The sequence below is a fragment of the Lygodium microphyllum genome, chromosome 7, assembly GCF_053477565.2.
Source record: "Lygodium microphyllum isolate KBCC chromosome 7, Lygodium_microphyllum_v1.1.10, whole genome shotgun sequence".
Lineage (NCBI taxonomy): Eukaryota > Viridiplantae > Streptophyta > Polypodiopsida > Schizaeales > Lygodiaceae > Lygodium > Lygodium microphyllum.
The window spans coordinates 92,342,218-92,360,017 of NC_141141.1; the positions used below are offsets into that span (position 1 = coordinate 92,342,218).

The 17,800-nt window shown below is 38.4% G+C and overlaps 1 protein-coding gene across 1 annotated transcript; it reads right to left on the reverse strand.

The window, feature by feature from the left end:
* Positions 1 to 2,238: 2,238 nt before the first annotated feature.
* Positions 2,239 to 7,959, reverse strand: LOC148033702 (bidirectional sugar transporter SWEET5-like). The gene is made up of 6 exons (XM_087680953.1): positions 7,908 to 7,959; positions 7,750 to 7,786; positions 4,783 to 4,999; positions 3,221 to 3,382; positions 2,936 to 3,055; positions 2,239 to 2,448 (listed from the first exon to the last, which is right to left on the reverse strand). The coding sequence occupies exons 1-6, from the start codon at positions 7,957 to 7,959 to the stop codon at positions 2,239 to 2,241; spliced, it is 798 nt and encodes a 265-aa protein (XP_087537079.1).
* Positions 7,960 to 17,800: the final 9,841 nt, after the last annotated feature.

Below are 17,800 nucleotides of genomic sequence, written 5' to 3' on the forward strand. Positions count from 1 at the left end.
CAAGAAAATGAATACATTCTGGCAAGAGCAAGAGCAAGTCATTACGACTTTGACCCAGTACCAAAACCAAGGGTTAGAGCAGACGAAGGAAAGAGCAGAAGGATGTGTGGCCACACATGAAGATCGAGTCACGAAACTTGGCCTACAAGCTTGCCCATGCCAAGAGTGAGCGTCTCCTAGCAAAAAGCAAAGCTAATGTTGTTGAGACAAGAATGTTGGAGCAACAACGTGCATTCTTACGAATAGTGTTGAATGTCACACAGCCAGGACGAGAAGAGATGGCGGAACAACTCAAGAGAAAATTAGAAGTGGCAAGAAGGGCTATATAGCATGGACTACATGACATGGCACCCGAGACTAGCACCAGTTTGTTAGGACTAGAGGAGCGATGCGCTCACCTACTCTCAACTGGCTTAACAATGCAAGATCTTACCTTGCTAGGAGTCGGGGAGTTGGAATGGCCAGTACAACCACCGCAACAAGAGCCAGTAGAGCCCCGGTCCAAGAGGAGGGACCTGACTTTGAAGTAGATCATTAAGAGGAAGAGCTAATGAAGGAATCAAACCCCTTATGCTATCATAAGAGCAAATAGAAGAGCAAGGGGAGGAAGTTGGGCCACCCAAACAAATGGTGGAGGCAAGGCATAGGCATAGGAGGGAGCAAGTGGAAACTGCCTGCAAAAAGTTTCGAGTTAGGACACTACAAGTTCCTCAAGTGGCCCTCCCACAAAGTGAAGAGTGGAATCCCATCAATTGGGGGTAGGAACTTGTGGTGTGGGAGCAATGGGAGAACCACAACCCCTTTGATTTCTCCTTCACCTTCCCTCACTCATTGGATAGAGTACTATCTCGTAGGATGGTGGAGGATGTCATCAAGCTCTCAACTAGTCTAGGAAGAAGATGGCTAGAGGATCAAAGGAGACACCCCACTAGGTGGCAGCAGAAACCTGCCAACCATTGGGAGGACAAGGTAGCATAGGTACCCCGGAGGGTAAAGGGAAATGAGGCACAAGCAAGGTGGTGATGGAACATGTGGGACTCCAACTTGAGGCCTGGATCACTTTCTATAGCACACTACCTTATGAGCAGGACAATCCTATCTACATGACCTATCCAAGAAGAATTACAGTTTATTTCAACCCGAAAGTGCATGGAAAATACGACTTCAGGTTGATCTATAATGTAAACACCTCAATCCCTGAAGAGAGCCTAGTTTTTACTGAAAGGGATCTCCACCCCTATGTCCTAAATGAATTCTCCTCATGCACTAATCTTGCTTTCATCACCACTTGTAATTACCTCCGCCTACTATGAGTATTGTTAAAACTAAAACCTACTACAAATGAAGAGCAGTTATCGCCCCTCTTTTTTGACCTCAACGTTGGGATTCATAGTTGTGCAATGGTGCACCTCATGATGAGAGCCACCCTCCTACCGATATTTTGCATGAACCTCTTAGAGGACATGAGTGACAATAGATTCACTAGGTGTAACCACCCATTTTTGTCCTCTACTCCACTCAATGTCAAAACTAGCTTAAAGGGGTATGAACAAAGTAGTGCATTCCTCAGCAAAGCCCTCAAGCCACCATACAGTTTGGCCTTGGCTGTGCAATGGGATGCTCTTTAACATGCTCCCTAATTTAAATTGTTTGTTAAAAAAAAAGGGGGGAGCAAATAAAGCAAAAGAAAATAAAGGATAAGAAAAAGTACGAAGATAAGAGCAAGGTTGGAAAACACACCCCACTTGATGAGTGCCACAATCACTGCACCTAGGGGTCCTCAAGTTAGGCATGCTTGGAACATATCCATTGCTACTTGGGCTAATGTTCAGTTCAATTTTAATACATATGTCTTATTCTTTCTTTTACTTAATTTATGTGTGACATATATGAAAATGACACATGCACATAGACACAAAATAAAATATTTGAGAAATAGAGTAAATTGAAATCATTTCTCCAAGATGAAAGTACTTAAATAACCATATAATTAATCAAGCAAGAAGTGAAATGTGGATAATCAATAACTTACACAACTATAGGAATAAGTTTTATAAAAGCTCTCTAAGAGTTAAAAAAGCATTGAAATTCTTCTTTCTAGAATAAATGTACACCAATGCTCTAAAATGTCAAAGTTGGTTCTTTTTGTGAAGATCTCAAAGTTTTTTCTTTAAAGAATAAAGAATAAATGAATCTCATGCAATATGTTCTTCATATTCTCTTGAGTTTTTCAATGTTTTAGAGTTCAAAAGCATATTTCCATGTAAATTCTAGAGGACTTTTTTTCATACTATTAATGTGAAAGCAATTTTGTTGTCCCAGTTTCATTGACTCACTATGAAACACTTTTGATGATATACATGTGTTATTTCTAGGTCTAAGAGCTAGAATAATGATAAATAAAATAACTTGTAGAATCCCAATGGCAATGCCTATAGCATTAGGAACCTGGCCATACAAGAGAAATAGTGAATTAAAATAGTTCAAGCTCCTCTTAATCCATATCTTTCTCTCCTTCACAAGAACATCCTATAGACACACATTTAATAAGTTTTAAGAGATAATTATATCTTCAACTTTTCTTATGAGATCCTACAATCTTTTGAACAAGCCCATGGTATTCTCAATCTTTCAAAATAAAAATGAAAATATGACTTTGTGCTACTCTAAGCAAACCAAGTTGAGTGATAATGAAAAACCTTTATTTTCCCCATTTAGCATGCATATGAAATTACACTAGAATAGGATAAGAAATAGCTCTTATTCTTTGTTACTTACATACATACACACACATAGGTGGCCATGCACATGCACACATGCACACACGCACACACCACACATATGGGGGGAGAGAGAGAGAGAGAGAGAGAGAGAGAGAGAGAGAGAGAGAGAGAGAGAGAGAGAGAGAGAGAGAGAGAGAGAGAGAGAGACTCACAACAATATTGAGATCAAAGTACACTAGTCCATACAATGTCCATGTCGTCCCTTTTATAAATGCAAGAAATGATGAGGTCGGTCTAAGAAACCTTGTGTCTAGGGACTTGAAAGCCATTTCCTATTGACATAAATTTTTAAAAGTAGACACTTAGTTTGATAGTTGTAATTCATGGTTCCATAACAATTTTCAAAATGAGATTAAGTGGGAAATCAAAAGAAATAAATGTAAATACATTTTTAGCCAACTTAGACATGTAGGGAATGCAAGGTATGGATGACTTACAATTTGAGACAAGAGAGCAAGGTGCATGCAGCTTGAGATAATGGCACATATTAGGCCCACATGAATAATTCGCATTTTATGTGTGTGATCAAGGGCCACTAAAAATAAGCCCATAATGGCCAAGCTTCCACCCACACCAACCAATTGGCAAATTGCCTTAAGCTAAAATTCAATTTCAAACAAAAGAAGCTTCAATATGAACTTTCCATTAAAACATGTAAATATGATGTTCAATTTCATCTTCCAAGGGCTACAAAGTATATCTTTTGTTTGACAACATAGATAATGAATGTTATTTGAGTGATAATGCATTTCAAGTGACTCGGTAGTTTTCTCATGATGAACTATTATATCACCACTTTATAGAGTATGGCTACTTTTTGTCTTTATGTTAATTTCTTACAAACATATTGAAAATTCAAAGTTATCTTTTACAAGTGTTAATGATTTGGAAAAGGCATAAAGGTTCCTAAAAACATTCAACTTACTTTTGGCATCAGTACTACCAATTGCAAGACATGTTTCAATTATAAATATTAGGTAGCCAAAAATTTCCCTATGTATCCTCCAAGTTCATTTGATCAGCTTAAGGAGCAGAAGACCCCAAGATTACTTCAAAGCATAATATACCTCATGGGGACAACACAATGATAAGGTTAGAAATAAAATGGGATATGTATTGAGCATGTGAACATGACCCTTAGAAAATCAAGAACTTGCTTCAAATTTTTTGGCCTTATTGTAGATAGTATGTAGATTTGGAAAATCTCTCCTCCAAATAGACTCTAGTTAAAAATGTTCAATACATGACTCTTTAGATCTTGAAAGTCCTCTTAAATTAGGCCATATATTAATTTTACTAAGGGTATCAAAATAAGATAACATTTATTTTCACCTAAAGATTGAAGAGATTGCCTTTAGGTGCATTTAGGATGCTCACAAGTGATAAAAGTTAATAGTTTTGGGTTTTATCTAATTTCATCTTATTGAATGCTATAACTACTTTATTTATAGTAGGTTAACTAATTTGAACAAAACTAGGCCTTGCACTAAAAATACTTATAAGTTCTTCCTTGGAGCCCAATTGCTTCATACTAATGGAGAACCATCATATGGCTTATGTAGGGGCAATAACAATCCAAAATGTTTATGATCTAGCTAAATGCTTGCTTGACTAAACTAAGCATGGAACAATGAGTGAGATTGCTATAGAACAAGTGAATGAAATTGCTTATGTTAAAGTTGGGGCAGACATTGTCATTCCAATATGTATAGGTAAAAGTAGTTGTAAGTAGATAGATTGATAGATGCATAGGTGAAAAAGATGGATATGCAAACACACATTCATACATATTGCATATAGATCACTAAATGGATGGATAAATGAAAAAATAAATGGATCAGTAGATAGATAGATAGATAGATAAGCAAACCAATAGATCAACTAGTTGATTAATTTTGTGATATTAATTAAAGTGGTAGATATCATTATTCTTACTAGCAAGAAATCTTAGAGAGGTCAAATGTAGAACCTTATGAAAGAAAATGAACAAGAATTTGACCTTATCTGAAATTGTTGCATAGTAAAGGTAGATGGCAATATAAGCAGTCGCGATAAGTGCACCAATGAAATTTGTGAGAAAGACAAGAAAATCATTGGGGTGAACCCATGGAGACCCATAAAATGACCATAGTATACAATTCAAAAGCTTGAAAACATATAGTGTTGCTGATAGATCTCCGGTTGAATTTTGCTTAATCATCCCATATGCAATTGGCCTACAATCATAACCATTATTTTGTTGAAAAAAATCCATAATGATGAAGTCATCTTTTGCATACAATTTTTAACCCTATAAAATTAGGAGAGGCATAGTTGTATTGATCCACAAGAATGTAATCCCATTGTATTAATATTTCCCTTACAAGAAATTGTCTAATCACTGTGTACTCAACAACAAAACCAAATTCTGGATATACTCTATTAAATTTCGATTTTCACTCTATTAAAATTTGGATATTTTTTGGAAAATTTTGATAGAGTGAAAATCCAAAACCTATATCCAAGTATATAGATTGAGAATGAGCTATAATTCAAAATGTGGTTTTCTTTTGTATCTATTGAGTTCTACATCTTAGTTGTTCTTTAATATATAGAATATACCTCTTATGTTGACCTAAAGTCAATACACATTCTTTAATATCTAGGATACACCTTATAGATTGGCCTAAAGTGAATATTCTGCACATATTTCCCAAGGGGAGAGGGGGAGGTGTTTTGGGGTTCACTCATGAATATATATGTGTGTCACATGGATTTAAAATAAGGAGATTTAAAAATATAAATTTTATACAATTTTTACATATATAAGGGTATCATATAAAGGGGTTACTTATAGATTAAATAAAAAAGGGTTGTGTTTTATTTAAGAAAAATCCACAGATAATAATATATATATAAATAGGCATTGAATGCATGTGATATAAACATTAGGGACGAATTTTAGCCTAAATGCTATTTTGTGGAGGTTTTCTTGGTTATCGAGCTAATTTTTTAAGCTTTAAAACTCCAAAAATAGTCCATACATACAAAACTTTACATTTTTGGACCCAAAATTTCCCAAATTTAGCTAAAAAATAGGGTTTTCTCTTAACGTTTGCCCAATTTTTAAAGCTCTTCACCATTGATCAACCAAACATTCACACACCTATCTAGAAACTAAAAATCAAGGGGGTCCCTTATTTGTACCATGGATATAGAGGATATATATACAGTGAACCCCTCTAGACATATTCTAACAATTGACTAACATGTAGGGATGTATGTGACATAATTACCTTGAAACTTAGCATTGTATCAAATGGTTTGAACTGTGAGTTCACCTTTTGAGTTTAACATCATTTTTTGGGATTTATAAGTCGCTTTACACATCCTTATCATGAAATTTGGTTATGATCATATCAAAATGATTTTTAACATGGACATTATTACTTTATGTCTCAATGAAATAGAGCAAGAAAGCCTCCTCTTTTCTACATGGGTAGCAATCAATTCTTAGATATGTATATTATCACATGAGCTAATAATCACATAAGAGGTGCTACTCACATGCCTAAAAAACCCTTATATGGAAGCCATACTAGAGGAAACCATGATTATATGAGATTTTTGATAAAAAGAGCATCTCCCACATTAGGGATCTTAAATTACTCCAAGCTTTCATGAAAAGGGTTTGCATTAGGGTCTAAGTACACATGATATGGGTAGTGTCTTGACATATATAGTGGAGAGCTTGGGGGTTGAGACACATTGAATATATTGAAAAAAATAATGAACTCTTAGTGAAAATGCATGCCATGAAAAGTTATCATTCAAAATGTCACTAGTGATTATTTAGGGAATGCTAAATTTGGGGCTTAGTAAAGTAGACTTGTTGAAGTCATTAGAGATCATTATTTTGAAGGACTTATTTGGTTTTATGACAAAAGTAAAGGAAAAATCACTCCTTTTTCCAAACAAAATATTAGTGATTTCTGTGTGTTCCCATTTTCAAATGCTTAGCAAGGATCTAATGTTTTTCTTAAGAGCAAGCATCCTTTAGGAAGAAGAGGAGGTTAGAATTCATGTGATGGATTTCTCGAGGAGTTTCCTTGGTAGACTTTCTTTACAAATGATGAATTTGGGGATCATACTTTGAATAAATTCCAACTATCAACTCATTATAGCTAGTGCTTAACGATGACATTACTTCTTAAAGAGAAGACGAGACATCTATAATTATGAATTTATTAATAAAATAAATTTGACAAGAGAAGATATAACAGCTCTAAAATTTTATAAAAGTTAATATTGACGACTTTGGTTAGATGATAAACATGATAATTAGTAAACAATCAGTGTTTGAAGTGTTGGTGAAATGAACTTGTCATTACAACTTTACACCAAGTATATGGTAGTGATCATTAATTGACAATAGTTATTATACTTTAAAGGCCATAGAGAGTTGCAAACAGTGTTTGAAGTGTTGGTGAAATGAACTTGTCATTACAACTTTACACCAAGTATATGGTAGTGATCATTAATTGACAATAGTTATTATACTTTAAAGGCCATAGAGAGTTGCAAACAGTGTTTGAAGTGTTGGTGAAATGAACTTGTCATACAACTTTACACCAAGTATATGGTAGTGATCATTAATTGACAATAGTTATTATACTTTAAAGGCCATAGAGTTGCAAATAGTGCTAGGGTGTAAAGATAAGTCATGCAAGTGATCTAGTTACAAGTAGTGGTGAGGTTGTGAGGGAGTTGCCTTAAGGATTTGCCACTATTTTCATATATTATTGATTAGTGGTGATGAGATAGATTTGTGAGAGCCTTCGGGCTGATTTGACGATATATTCATGAAGTGACCATAGCTCGATTGTGATTAGTTGTGGTGAGATGGATTTGTGACATTGAGGGGCTGATTTGGTGATGTTATTGCTGATAAATCAATCAAGAGAGGAGAAGGCGTGTGGGCACTTACGCGGATGAGGCGAAGAAAGCGAAGTTGGCAACATTGCCTGCGCTGCGCCACAACGTATGATCAGACCATTATTATCATCATCATCATCATAATGTGCCCACCAAAAACGTTAGCGCCTGTGGATGAATATGATTAGGAGCTGTTTTTGTTATAATTACCTATAATCCCAAGAGCGAGCTCAGCTTTATCTGGGTCCAGCCGGATAATCATGGTTCCTCTCTAAATTACACACGCAGAGAGAGAGAGAGCGAGAGAGAGAGAGAGAGAGATGTTCGCCTCTACCCTATCAACCTGCAATTAACAAACACACAGATATTCGCCCCTACCCTATCAACCTTCTATTAGTAACACAGAGAGAGAGAGAGAGAGAGAGAGAGAGATGTTCGCCTCTACCCTATCAACGTGCAATTAACAAACACACAGATATTCGCCCCTACCCTATCAACCTTCTATTAGTAACAGAGAGAGAGAGAGAGAGAGAGAGAGAGAGAGAGAGAGAGAGATTGGCGCCTCTACCCTATCAACCTGCAATTAACACACACACAGATATTCGCCCCTACCCTATCAACCTTCTATTAGTAACACAGAGAGAGAGAGATTGGCGCCTCTGGAGTCTAGCCTATCAACCTTAAGAGTTTCTCTCTCTCTCTCTCTCTCTCTCTCTCTCAAACACATACACACACACAGATTTATTTATTTATTCATGTATTTATACATATATTTACCCATTAAAATCTTCATCAGGGCTTGGCAGCTTGTGATAATAATTATAATGATAACCCTCCCGTCTTTCCTGTGTCGTCGTAGTAGCCGAACAGACAAGCATTATGTTTTTTTTTTTAAATTAAAAAAAAAATCGATGACCACACCAAAGCTCCTAGAAATCGTAGTCTATTCCACACTTGCAAATTGCTAGGCTTTGCCCGTTTGGGCATGTTTGTTGCCTGTCAAAGAAGAACGTGTCGTGTGCTTGGAGGGTTTGACGTTACTTCTAAAGTCTCCAAACATCAAATCAAAGATAGATATTTTAGTCAAAAAATGTGGAGGGATCATTGGAAAGATATTCTTGTATTCACTTACTACATCAACCACCCCCCCCAAACATGTTCACCATGTAAATCCTCTAAAATATCAAGCAAAATTGAGGTGCTTATCGGGGCTCGATAACCCTTTGTTCTCTTCTTCAAACTTTGGAGATCATCAAATTGTAGCTTCCTCTTTCGTTGCTCTATCCTACAACAACCCACATTCATCTAGAACTCCATTACTTTGTTTATACTTGTTTCAACAATTGGGATCAAATACCCTATCACAAGAACTTAGCTCACCCAAAAAGTTTCCTAAAGGCTTCAAATCACCCCTATAAACCCCCTAAATGATCAAGTTAAACCTCCAACTTTGAGGTAGTTATCACAATCAATTAAATATTTAGTCTTGTTTGCAAGTCTTTTGAGATAATCAAATTTTAACTTCCCCTTCCTATATTATTATATGGTATACCACATTGAATTCTTATAGAAATCCATTACTTCATCTTTGGTTTACACTTGTTTTAAGGCCTAGAATTGAGTCTCCCTATCATAAGAAACTAAGATAAGCCCACCACTAAGCCTACCAATAGGCTTCAAGTCACTCATGATAAAATCTCATCTACATTTTCACACGTAGATGCCTTCATCAATCAAGTCCAAATACATTTGTGCGTCAAAAAGCTAAAAATTTTGGTTGGTCTATACAAGCTCTAGCATATGGCCATATGTTTAAGGCAATGCCACCATCAAGCTTGGAGTTATACCATTATTAACATATCCTTTAATTTTCTCTTTAAAGCTAGCAATAATTACTTAACAAAATTGCATGTCAAACCACATATCTTTCTATAGTTGGTTTTGTGGTAGTTTAACAACAATTGATTTGGTTGGATTTAGATTGAACGTTTGTAAAACCCCTAGAGTTGGTTTGAGCATCGCCTGAAGAAACGACTTTTGCCCATATACCCTTGAATAGGAAGTGCCAACTATATTATGCCATCATTTTTCTAGTTTTGTGTCAAGATGGAGCTCTTTATGAACTTCTATAGAATTATGTATAAACTACATATATAAGGGGATATAAGAATATACCCAATTAAAACATCTAAGCATGGAATTTTGAGATACAGTTTATGAAAACATGCATTTCTTTGAGTTGTTTACATAAGCAATATTTCGTAGTGTTTTCATTAATGAATAGGAGTGTAAAAGATTATTCTAAGTTTTAACATAACCATTGTTTCCTAGTATTTTTCAATAAATGGATAGGGATGACATAGATTACTCTAATTTTAAATAATAAATAGCAAACTTAGGCATAGGATTTATCTCTTTTGTCACATCTTTTGTTTACATAACACATGTTAGCTCCAAGGTCATTTCTCACTATTATCATTGTGCATATTCCAACCTTTTGTAGAGGAAGACTTGGATACCTTACCCCTTGAGAAAAGTAATCTGTAACATATTACCATTTGCACACTTGCTCAGCTCAATATTATGTTCTCTTCTCTTTTCTTAATGAGTTCTTGAACCACATCACAGGAGTTTATTCAAACCTACTTTAATAAGTAATTAAGAATAGAAAATTCTCATTATCTTAATTTATAACAATGGTATCACCATGAACTTCTTTTCCCTTTGTATTAGCCACTAAATTGTGTATCATCCTTTGAGTAAACTCTTATATTTTGCACCAACTAAATAGTTCTATAATTATAGTATCTCAATGTTTAAACTAAAGAAGATTCTCCTCTTAATTCTTATATGATGTTACGAACACATAAAGCATGTGACACTAGGGTAGAGGGCCCAATGTTGGAATAATTAAGTTGATGCAAGGTGCTTTGATCAATAGATGAAAAATTTGTTGGTATTTTGCTCCAGACCTGTTCACGATGTCAAGGCACATCAGCAAAATAAATTTATGTATTTGTGATGGACATTTGCCATGCACTGCACATAAAAAGTTGTATAGCATTATGAAAAACTAGCACTATGAATATAAATAGATGATGCCCAACCATTCCAACAAGGTTAGACCGATAATGAAATAGAGTTTGAACCCCTATTTTTGTGCACTGAGGGTGGCCATGTTCATGTACTCCAATCACCCCTCATGCACTTTAGTATTTCAACTCACTTAAACTATTCTATAATTAGGCCCACTAGTGTCCATAATTGGCCCCTTTACCCTAAACATTTTCTATTTTTACAACCCTCTTCAATTTAAGCAATCATTTGGGATTTACAACCATATATATTTGGGGGAATCAATATAACTTCACCAATATATTTTGGAGCGCTTAACAGCTAGGATGTGATTGAATAAGTTTTTCCTCTCTCCAAAAGGTGATTTCTTTGGAAAAGTAGGTTAGATTTTGCATGCTCTCTAGTTTTGAAAAAGGTAGATCATACACTTTATATTTTACGAAAGTGAAATCTCAAAATTCCTCAAATAAATGTGAGTTCCATTGCTTGCACTTACATATGCCATCCTACTTGACTAAAATATTCCCTAAAGAGACTTGCAGCTAATATTACAAGTTCTCATTTTTAGGTTGAATATGGCTCCATACTATTCTTCAAAAGCACTCATTTTGACATTGGTACTTGGGGAGTGCACCTATAAGAAACTATCCATATCACTTGTGTTCAAAGGGTATTAAGCTGCACACAAACCCCCCCCATCCCCCTTTCCCTTTACTTATATATTATGAGGCAATACATTATGACTTCTTTCATTAATAAGATTATGAAGCAATGTTAGTAGGTAGAAATGTAGGGCATGAACATCAACAATGCACGAGGGCACATGAGAACTCTCTCTCTCTCTCTCTCTCTCTCTCTCTCTCTCTCTCTCTCTCTCTCTCTCTCTCTCTCTCTCTCTCTCTCTCTCTCTCTCTCTCTCTCTCTCTCTCTCTCTCTCTCTCTCTCTCTCTCTCTCTCTCTCTCTCCACTCAAGTGGATGGCAACAACAAGGGAGTGGGCGGTGGTGACAAGGTCTACAAGTAGCATGGTAATGGCAAGGTCAATAGATTGCACTAGTGAGTTCCACGAGTGACACAATACTTGAGTGAGAGAGAGAGAGAGAGAGAGAGAGAGAGAGAGAGAGAGAGAGAGAGAAGGAAAGAAGAGTTACATTAACATCTACAAAAGGCCAAATTGGTCAATGAGATCAGAATGTTACATTTGAAAGTCAGGGAATTTTTGTAAGTCTCAAAATACTTGTCATCTAATGCTATGACTAATTAAATGGAGAATGAACAATACATAGCCGATGAATTAAAAAAATATCAAAATCACATACAATGTGGAATTGCTCTAGGGGTACTTGAAAGGTGAGTAGGATCGAAGCTTGCATGCGAGAGCTATGGCGGGAGAGTAAGAGCAAGAAATAGAGAGACAAGAAATGGGAACTCCAATAGTACTCACAATGTGTGACCGGGCCTTCCTTTATTCAAACTGTCACTAAAAGAATAAAGAATAAAGTGATGGTGACGGGCGCCCGCCACCTATAGTGTGTAGTGGCGGTGACTATCAATGTAGTAATACACGGGCGGCTAGGCGGAGGTGCCTTTACCCCCAACAACCTCCCACTTAAAGGCGAATCTGCCCTAGTGAGGAGTGAAAAGAAAAAAGAAAAAAGACAGTACAACATGTACACATGTACAATAGGATGAGAAAAGATGTCATCTCATCCCACGCCCATCAACCTCATGAGGAAGGCAAAGCACTCTATAGAGAGGCTTTTCGTGAGCATATCTGCAAGATTTTGGTCAGTCGGGATCTTGACAAGGTCAACAGACTTGTCCTCAATGATCCCATGTATGAAGTGATACCTCACCTCAATGTGTTTTGTCTTTGCATGGAAGACCGGATTCTTGGCTAACTGAATAGCACTCATAGAATCTGAATGCAGTGTAGGGATAGCATCAATACCAAGGTCAGCAACCAAACGACCCAACCGAATGGCCTCCTTGCAAGCCTTAGTGGCTACAACATACTCGGCCTCTGTAGTAGAAAGGGCCGTGCATTTCTGCACCCTGGACATCCAAGAAGCAACACCTCCAGCATAGGTGAATACATAGCCGAAAGTGGACTTCCTACTATCTGCATGTCCTACATCATCAGAGTTAGTGTACCCCATGACTCCTGTATCCTGGCTACCATAGCATATGCACATATCTGCAGTGCCCTTCACGTACCTCATGATACCCTTTATGGCATCCCAATGCTTCTTGCTAGGTGTAGTCATATAGCATGCCACAACACCAATATCTAGATGAGTGGCTATCATGGCATACATAAGAGTGCCCACTGCGGATGCATAGGGAATCTTGGGCATCTCGGCCCTTTGCTCATCTATCTGCAGACAATCAACCTGTGATACCTTCACATAAGAAGGCAATGGACAGCCAATGGGCTTTATGTCTTGCATGCGGAAGCGCTCAAGGACTTTATGAATGTACTCCCTCTGTGACAAGTAGAGGAGCCCCTGATGCCTGTCATGTCTAATGTGCATACCAAGTATGTGAGAGGCCTATCCCAGATCTTTCATCTCAAAGCTCTTCTTGAGCTGAGCCTTAAGAGCATCTAGCTTATCATGAGCTTTCCCTGCTATCAACCACATATAGTACCAAAATCAATAAAGAACCATCACGGGCTTTCTTCGTGTAAAGACACGAATCCATAGCACTCCTGCTCTAGCCCTATGACTACATAAGACCTTGAGCAAACACCCAAACATGTCACCAAAGCACCCGTCAGTGGTGAGTAGGCATACCCCCTAGACAGTAGGGTAAAGTATACATAACACTGGCAAGACTTGACACCAGTAGGTGTATGCTCACAAGAGTGCAAAGCCCAAGCTCAGGTCAAAAGCAACTCCAAGGTATCAGTGCATGAACCATGCAACATTTAAGTGTAAGAGATCCCAAAGTCTCAAGTATCTGCAAAATACTCAAATAGCATAAACCTCCTGCTCAATGTCGGTCAAGCATACAAGATGCTCCCACTGGCACAAAAGGCAGATAAATGACCTCAACAACTCAATCAAACCAAGTTAAAGTACCAAAGACAAGTAACCAAGACAATGCCTCAATAGCATCCCAAGAGCATGACGGCTACAAAGCAACTGTAGGTAGCATCCATGAGCAAGACATACATCCCAATAAAGATCTCTGACAACCAAAATGAAATCCAATACAAAATTCTAGAATAGCAAATGAGAATCCAAGCCAAGTCTTCACAAAGAGTACTAAAGCTCAACAAGTACATGGTACACTATGCCAAGACAAACGCATCAAGCCGTAGGCATCGGGTAAGCATGTACCCAAAGAGCATATAACAGCCAAAGCACTTACCACTGTCAAGCATAGACCAATGTCAATAAGTGTAGGCTAAAATAGGCTCAAGCTTCCAAAAGCATCCGGATCCAATGACAAGCTTGAAGTCGTCCCTCGATGATCAATACATCATAGTAGAACCCAAGACATACACCTAGAACCAATAGGCATATGTCAAAGCATGAAAGATAGCTTCAGCCCAAGAGTATTCAGCATACATTTACTGTTATAAATTGTGTATTTCCAGCCCCACAATCAGGCCAAAATCATAGCATGACATGTAGCTTCAATCCCCCAATCAATCGGGATGCAATAGGCATCAAACCGGTTATGTAGCCATACCCAAACAACCATAGGCATAAACTGTGAATGTAGCACTAGCATCAAATGTCTATAGACTGTTTATAACAGTCTTGAAACACTATTTTCAGCCACCAAACCAATGCCTAATTTCAAAGGATCAATGCCAAGTATCAATACATGTGCAAAAAAGCCTGAAACGGAGCCCAAACAAGTGCTTAATGCCAAGCTGGAGCTGGAGCTAAAGTAACTAGGGTGTGGCTAAATGAAATCTATCTAAAAATTAGGCACAGATCAGTGTGATGACTTTTTGGTGCTGATTTATGCCCGTTTATGGCTGGTCATGTCTTGGCTATCATTTATTGACTTGGTGCAGTGATTTGGTCAGCAATTGACTCTCACAGTACCCTGCTATCATTTATTACAGCAAGCATATAACTCTGGGCTGACATGGATTTTTCATGTTGAAATATTCTGAAATGATGTGCTTTCACTAGTACTTGGTGGGCAGCAACTTTATTTACACTTTTCTCACCATTTTCTCTCGATTTTGGTGATTTTTTAATCATTTTCTGTAGTAAACAGCAAGCAGCTTTGAACTGTCTGCAGTCTTCCAGCCTGCATTATGGCGAGTTCGTCCACTGATCATGCTATTTTCAACATCATTAAGCTTGATGGTACAAATTAATCTTATTGGAAGAGCCAGATTTGGTAGGTGTTGGTGCAGAAATCACAGATCAAACCATTGAGGTTGAGCGGGCATTCGCCTGCAACTATGCCAGATTAGGAATGGCTTGAGCTTGTTGAGTTATGTAAGTCCGCTATTGTATTATCTATCATAGAACAGGTTCATTACAATGTATTTGAGGAAGAACAGAGTGCATGGCAGTTGTGGGATAAAATCAAGAATCTCTATGACAAGAAAAGTCCAATGAGTCAAATGTATTGGCTGAAGCAGCTTATGAATCTGCGCATGAAGGAGAATGTGACTATGTCTGCTCACTTGAGCTAGTTCCATGCTATACTCAAGAACTTAACTTCGCAGGACATCACTTTTGCAAAGGATGTCACTCCTCTTTTCTTGCTTGGTACTCTTAATGAGTCATGGTATGTATTCCGCACTGTATTATGTGCCTCTGCTGCTACCTTGAAATTATCTGATGTTGAGAGTGCTTTTCTGCACAGGGAGAGGTTAACTGTAAGAATTTGGATGCCTCTCGTGTGTCGCATGCTATGACAGTTAGAGACAGGAATGATGGATATGGAAAGCATGGCAGTGGCACTGGCCATGGACAGGATTCTCAAATATCTCGGTCCAAGTCTCGTGGGAAGTCACGTAGCAAATCCCGTGGCAGGAATGTAGATGTTACTTGTCACCATTATGGGAAAAAGGGCCATATTAGGCCACAATGCCATGAAAGGCGCAAAGATAAGGGGAAAGACAAAGTGCAGGATAAGTCTTCTGATCGCAGCATAGTGCCTGCAAAGTCCAGTGTTAAAATTGAAGAGATTAATGTTATGCAGCTTGAGGATGTTGATGATGATTATATCCTTGCAGCTTCTTCTAGTGCTTCGCAGATAACAGAGATACACTCTATGTATGCATAGTATTGGCTCTTAGACTCAGGTGCGTTCTTTCATGTGACACCTTGCCGAGAGTGGTTTCATTCATACCGTACTATTTCGGGTTCTGTGCGCTTGGGTGATGACAGGTCTCTTGATATTGTGGGCGTTGGTGATGTTAGATTGCAGTTTCCTTCTGGCAATAGTTTTGTTATGTAGGATGTACATCGTGTACCTGCTTTGACATGCAGTCTCATGTCAATTGGATAGCTTGATGACGCTGGTTATCATGTATCTTTTGGAGACTCTGCATGGAAGATCACTCGTGGTAGACTTGTGATTGAGAGAGGTGCCAAGGCTGGCAGCCTCTATCCCTTGATTGTATCCGCTTCTTTCCTTGATCATGTTTTGTATGTGGGTTCTATCCCACATGTATCTCTTTGGCATGCCCGTTTGGGCCATATGTCTTTGAAGGGAAAGAAAATGCTTTCGGGTTTGTAGTACTTACCGCCCCTTGATTATGCATGTTTTGATTCATTTGAGCATTGTCTTTATGGCAGGCAGACTAGGTCTACGCATAAGAAGTCTGGTAGGCCACGCATGAGTGAGCCCTTGGAATTGGTACATTCGGATGTCTATGGGCCCATACCTTGTCAGTCTATGGGTGGTGCAAAGTATTTTGTTACTTTCATAGATGATTTTTCAAGGAAAGTTTGGGCTTATCCCATTAAGCTGAAATTCAATGTCTTGGCTGTGTTTCAGAGATGGCTTGCATTGGTTGAGAACCAGTCTAGGTATAGGCTAAAATGCCTAAGGACAGATAATGGGGGTGAGTATGTCTCACATGCTTTTGAGCAGTTATGTGATGAGAGGGATATTAAGCGTCAGTTGACCGCCCCCCCCAGAATGGTTTGGCTGAGCGGATGAATAGAACCATCCAGGAGTGTGTACATAGTATGTTTAGCCATGCAGGCCTACCACAGAGCTTTTGGACTGAGGCAGTTAGTACAGCTGTGCATATCATAAACAGATCACCTTCTAGTGGTTTGGATTTCTAGGTTGCAGAGGAGGTATGGACTGGAAAACCTCCGTCTTATGCACATCTCCGTGTCTTTGGATGTGAGGCATTTTGCCATGTGCCCAAGGCCAAGAGAAGTAAGCTAGATCCTAAGAGTGTCAAATGCATTTTCCTTGGTTATGGGGATGCAGATGAGATGTGTTACCACCTCTAGGATCCGCAGGCACGTGGAAAGTCATCCGCAGTCATGATGTAGTCTTCCATGAAGACAAGATGCATAGGCAGCCTGAGAGAGTTGTTGAGATCCGCATGGTCATATTTCAGGAGGAGCCGAGAGCTCCCGCACAGCCAGTTGGACAGCTGCAGCAAATGCTCATGGTCAGGGTGTTGGATAGGCAGATGGGCAGGCAGTAAAGCCTGCCGTGAGACGGTCTGCTAGAGACATACGTCCACTTGATAGATTTCAGCCCTCTATGCATTATGTCTTGGTTACAGATGCAGGAGAGCCTTTCACTTATGATGAGGCTATGCACAGGGTTGACAGTCACTCCTAGGAGAGGGCTATGCAGTCTGAGATAGACTCCTTGCATAAGAATGAGACTTGGGATTTGGTTTCCTTGCCTAAGGGCAAGAAGCTTTGCCATGCAAGTGGGTGTACAAGCTGAAAAGTACCCCTGGACACCCTAAGTCGGCATACAAGGCTAGATTGGTAGCAAAGGGTTTTAAGCAGGAGCATGGTGTGGACTTTGATGAGGTTTTTTCTCCTGTGGTTAAGATAACTACCCTGTGCT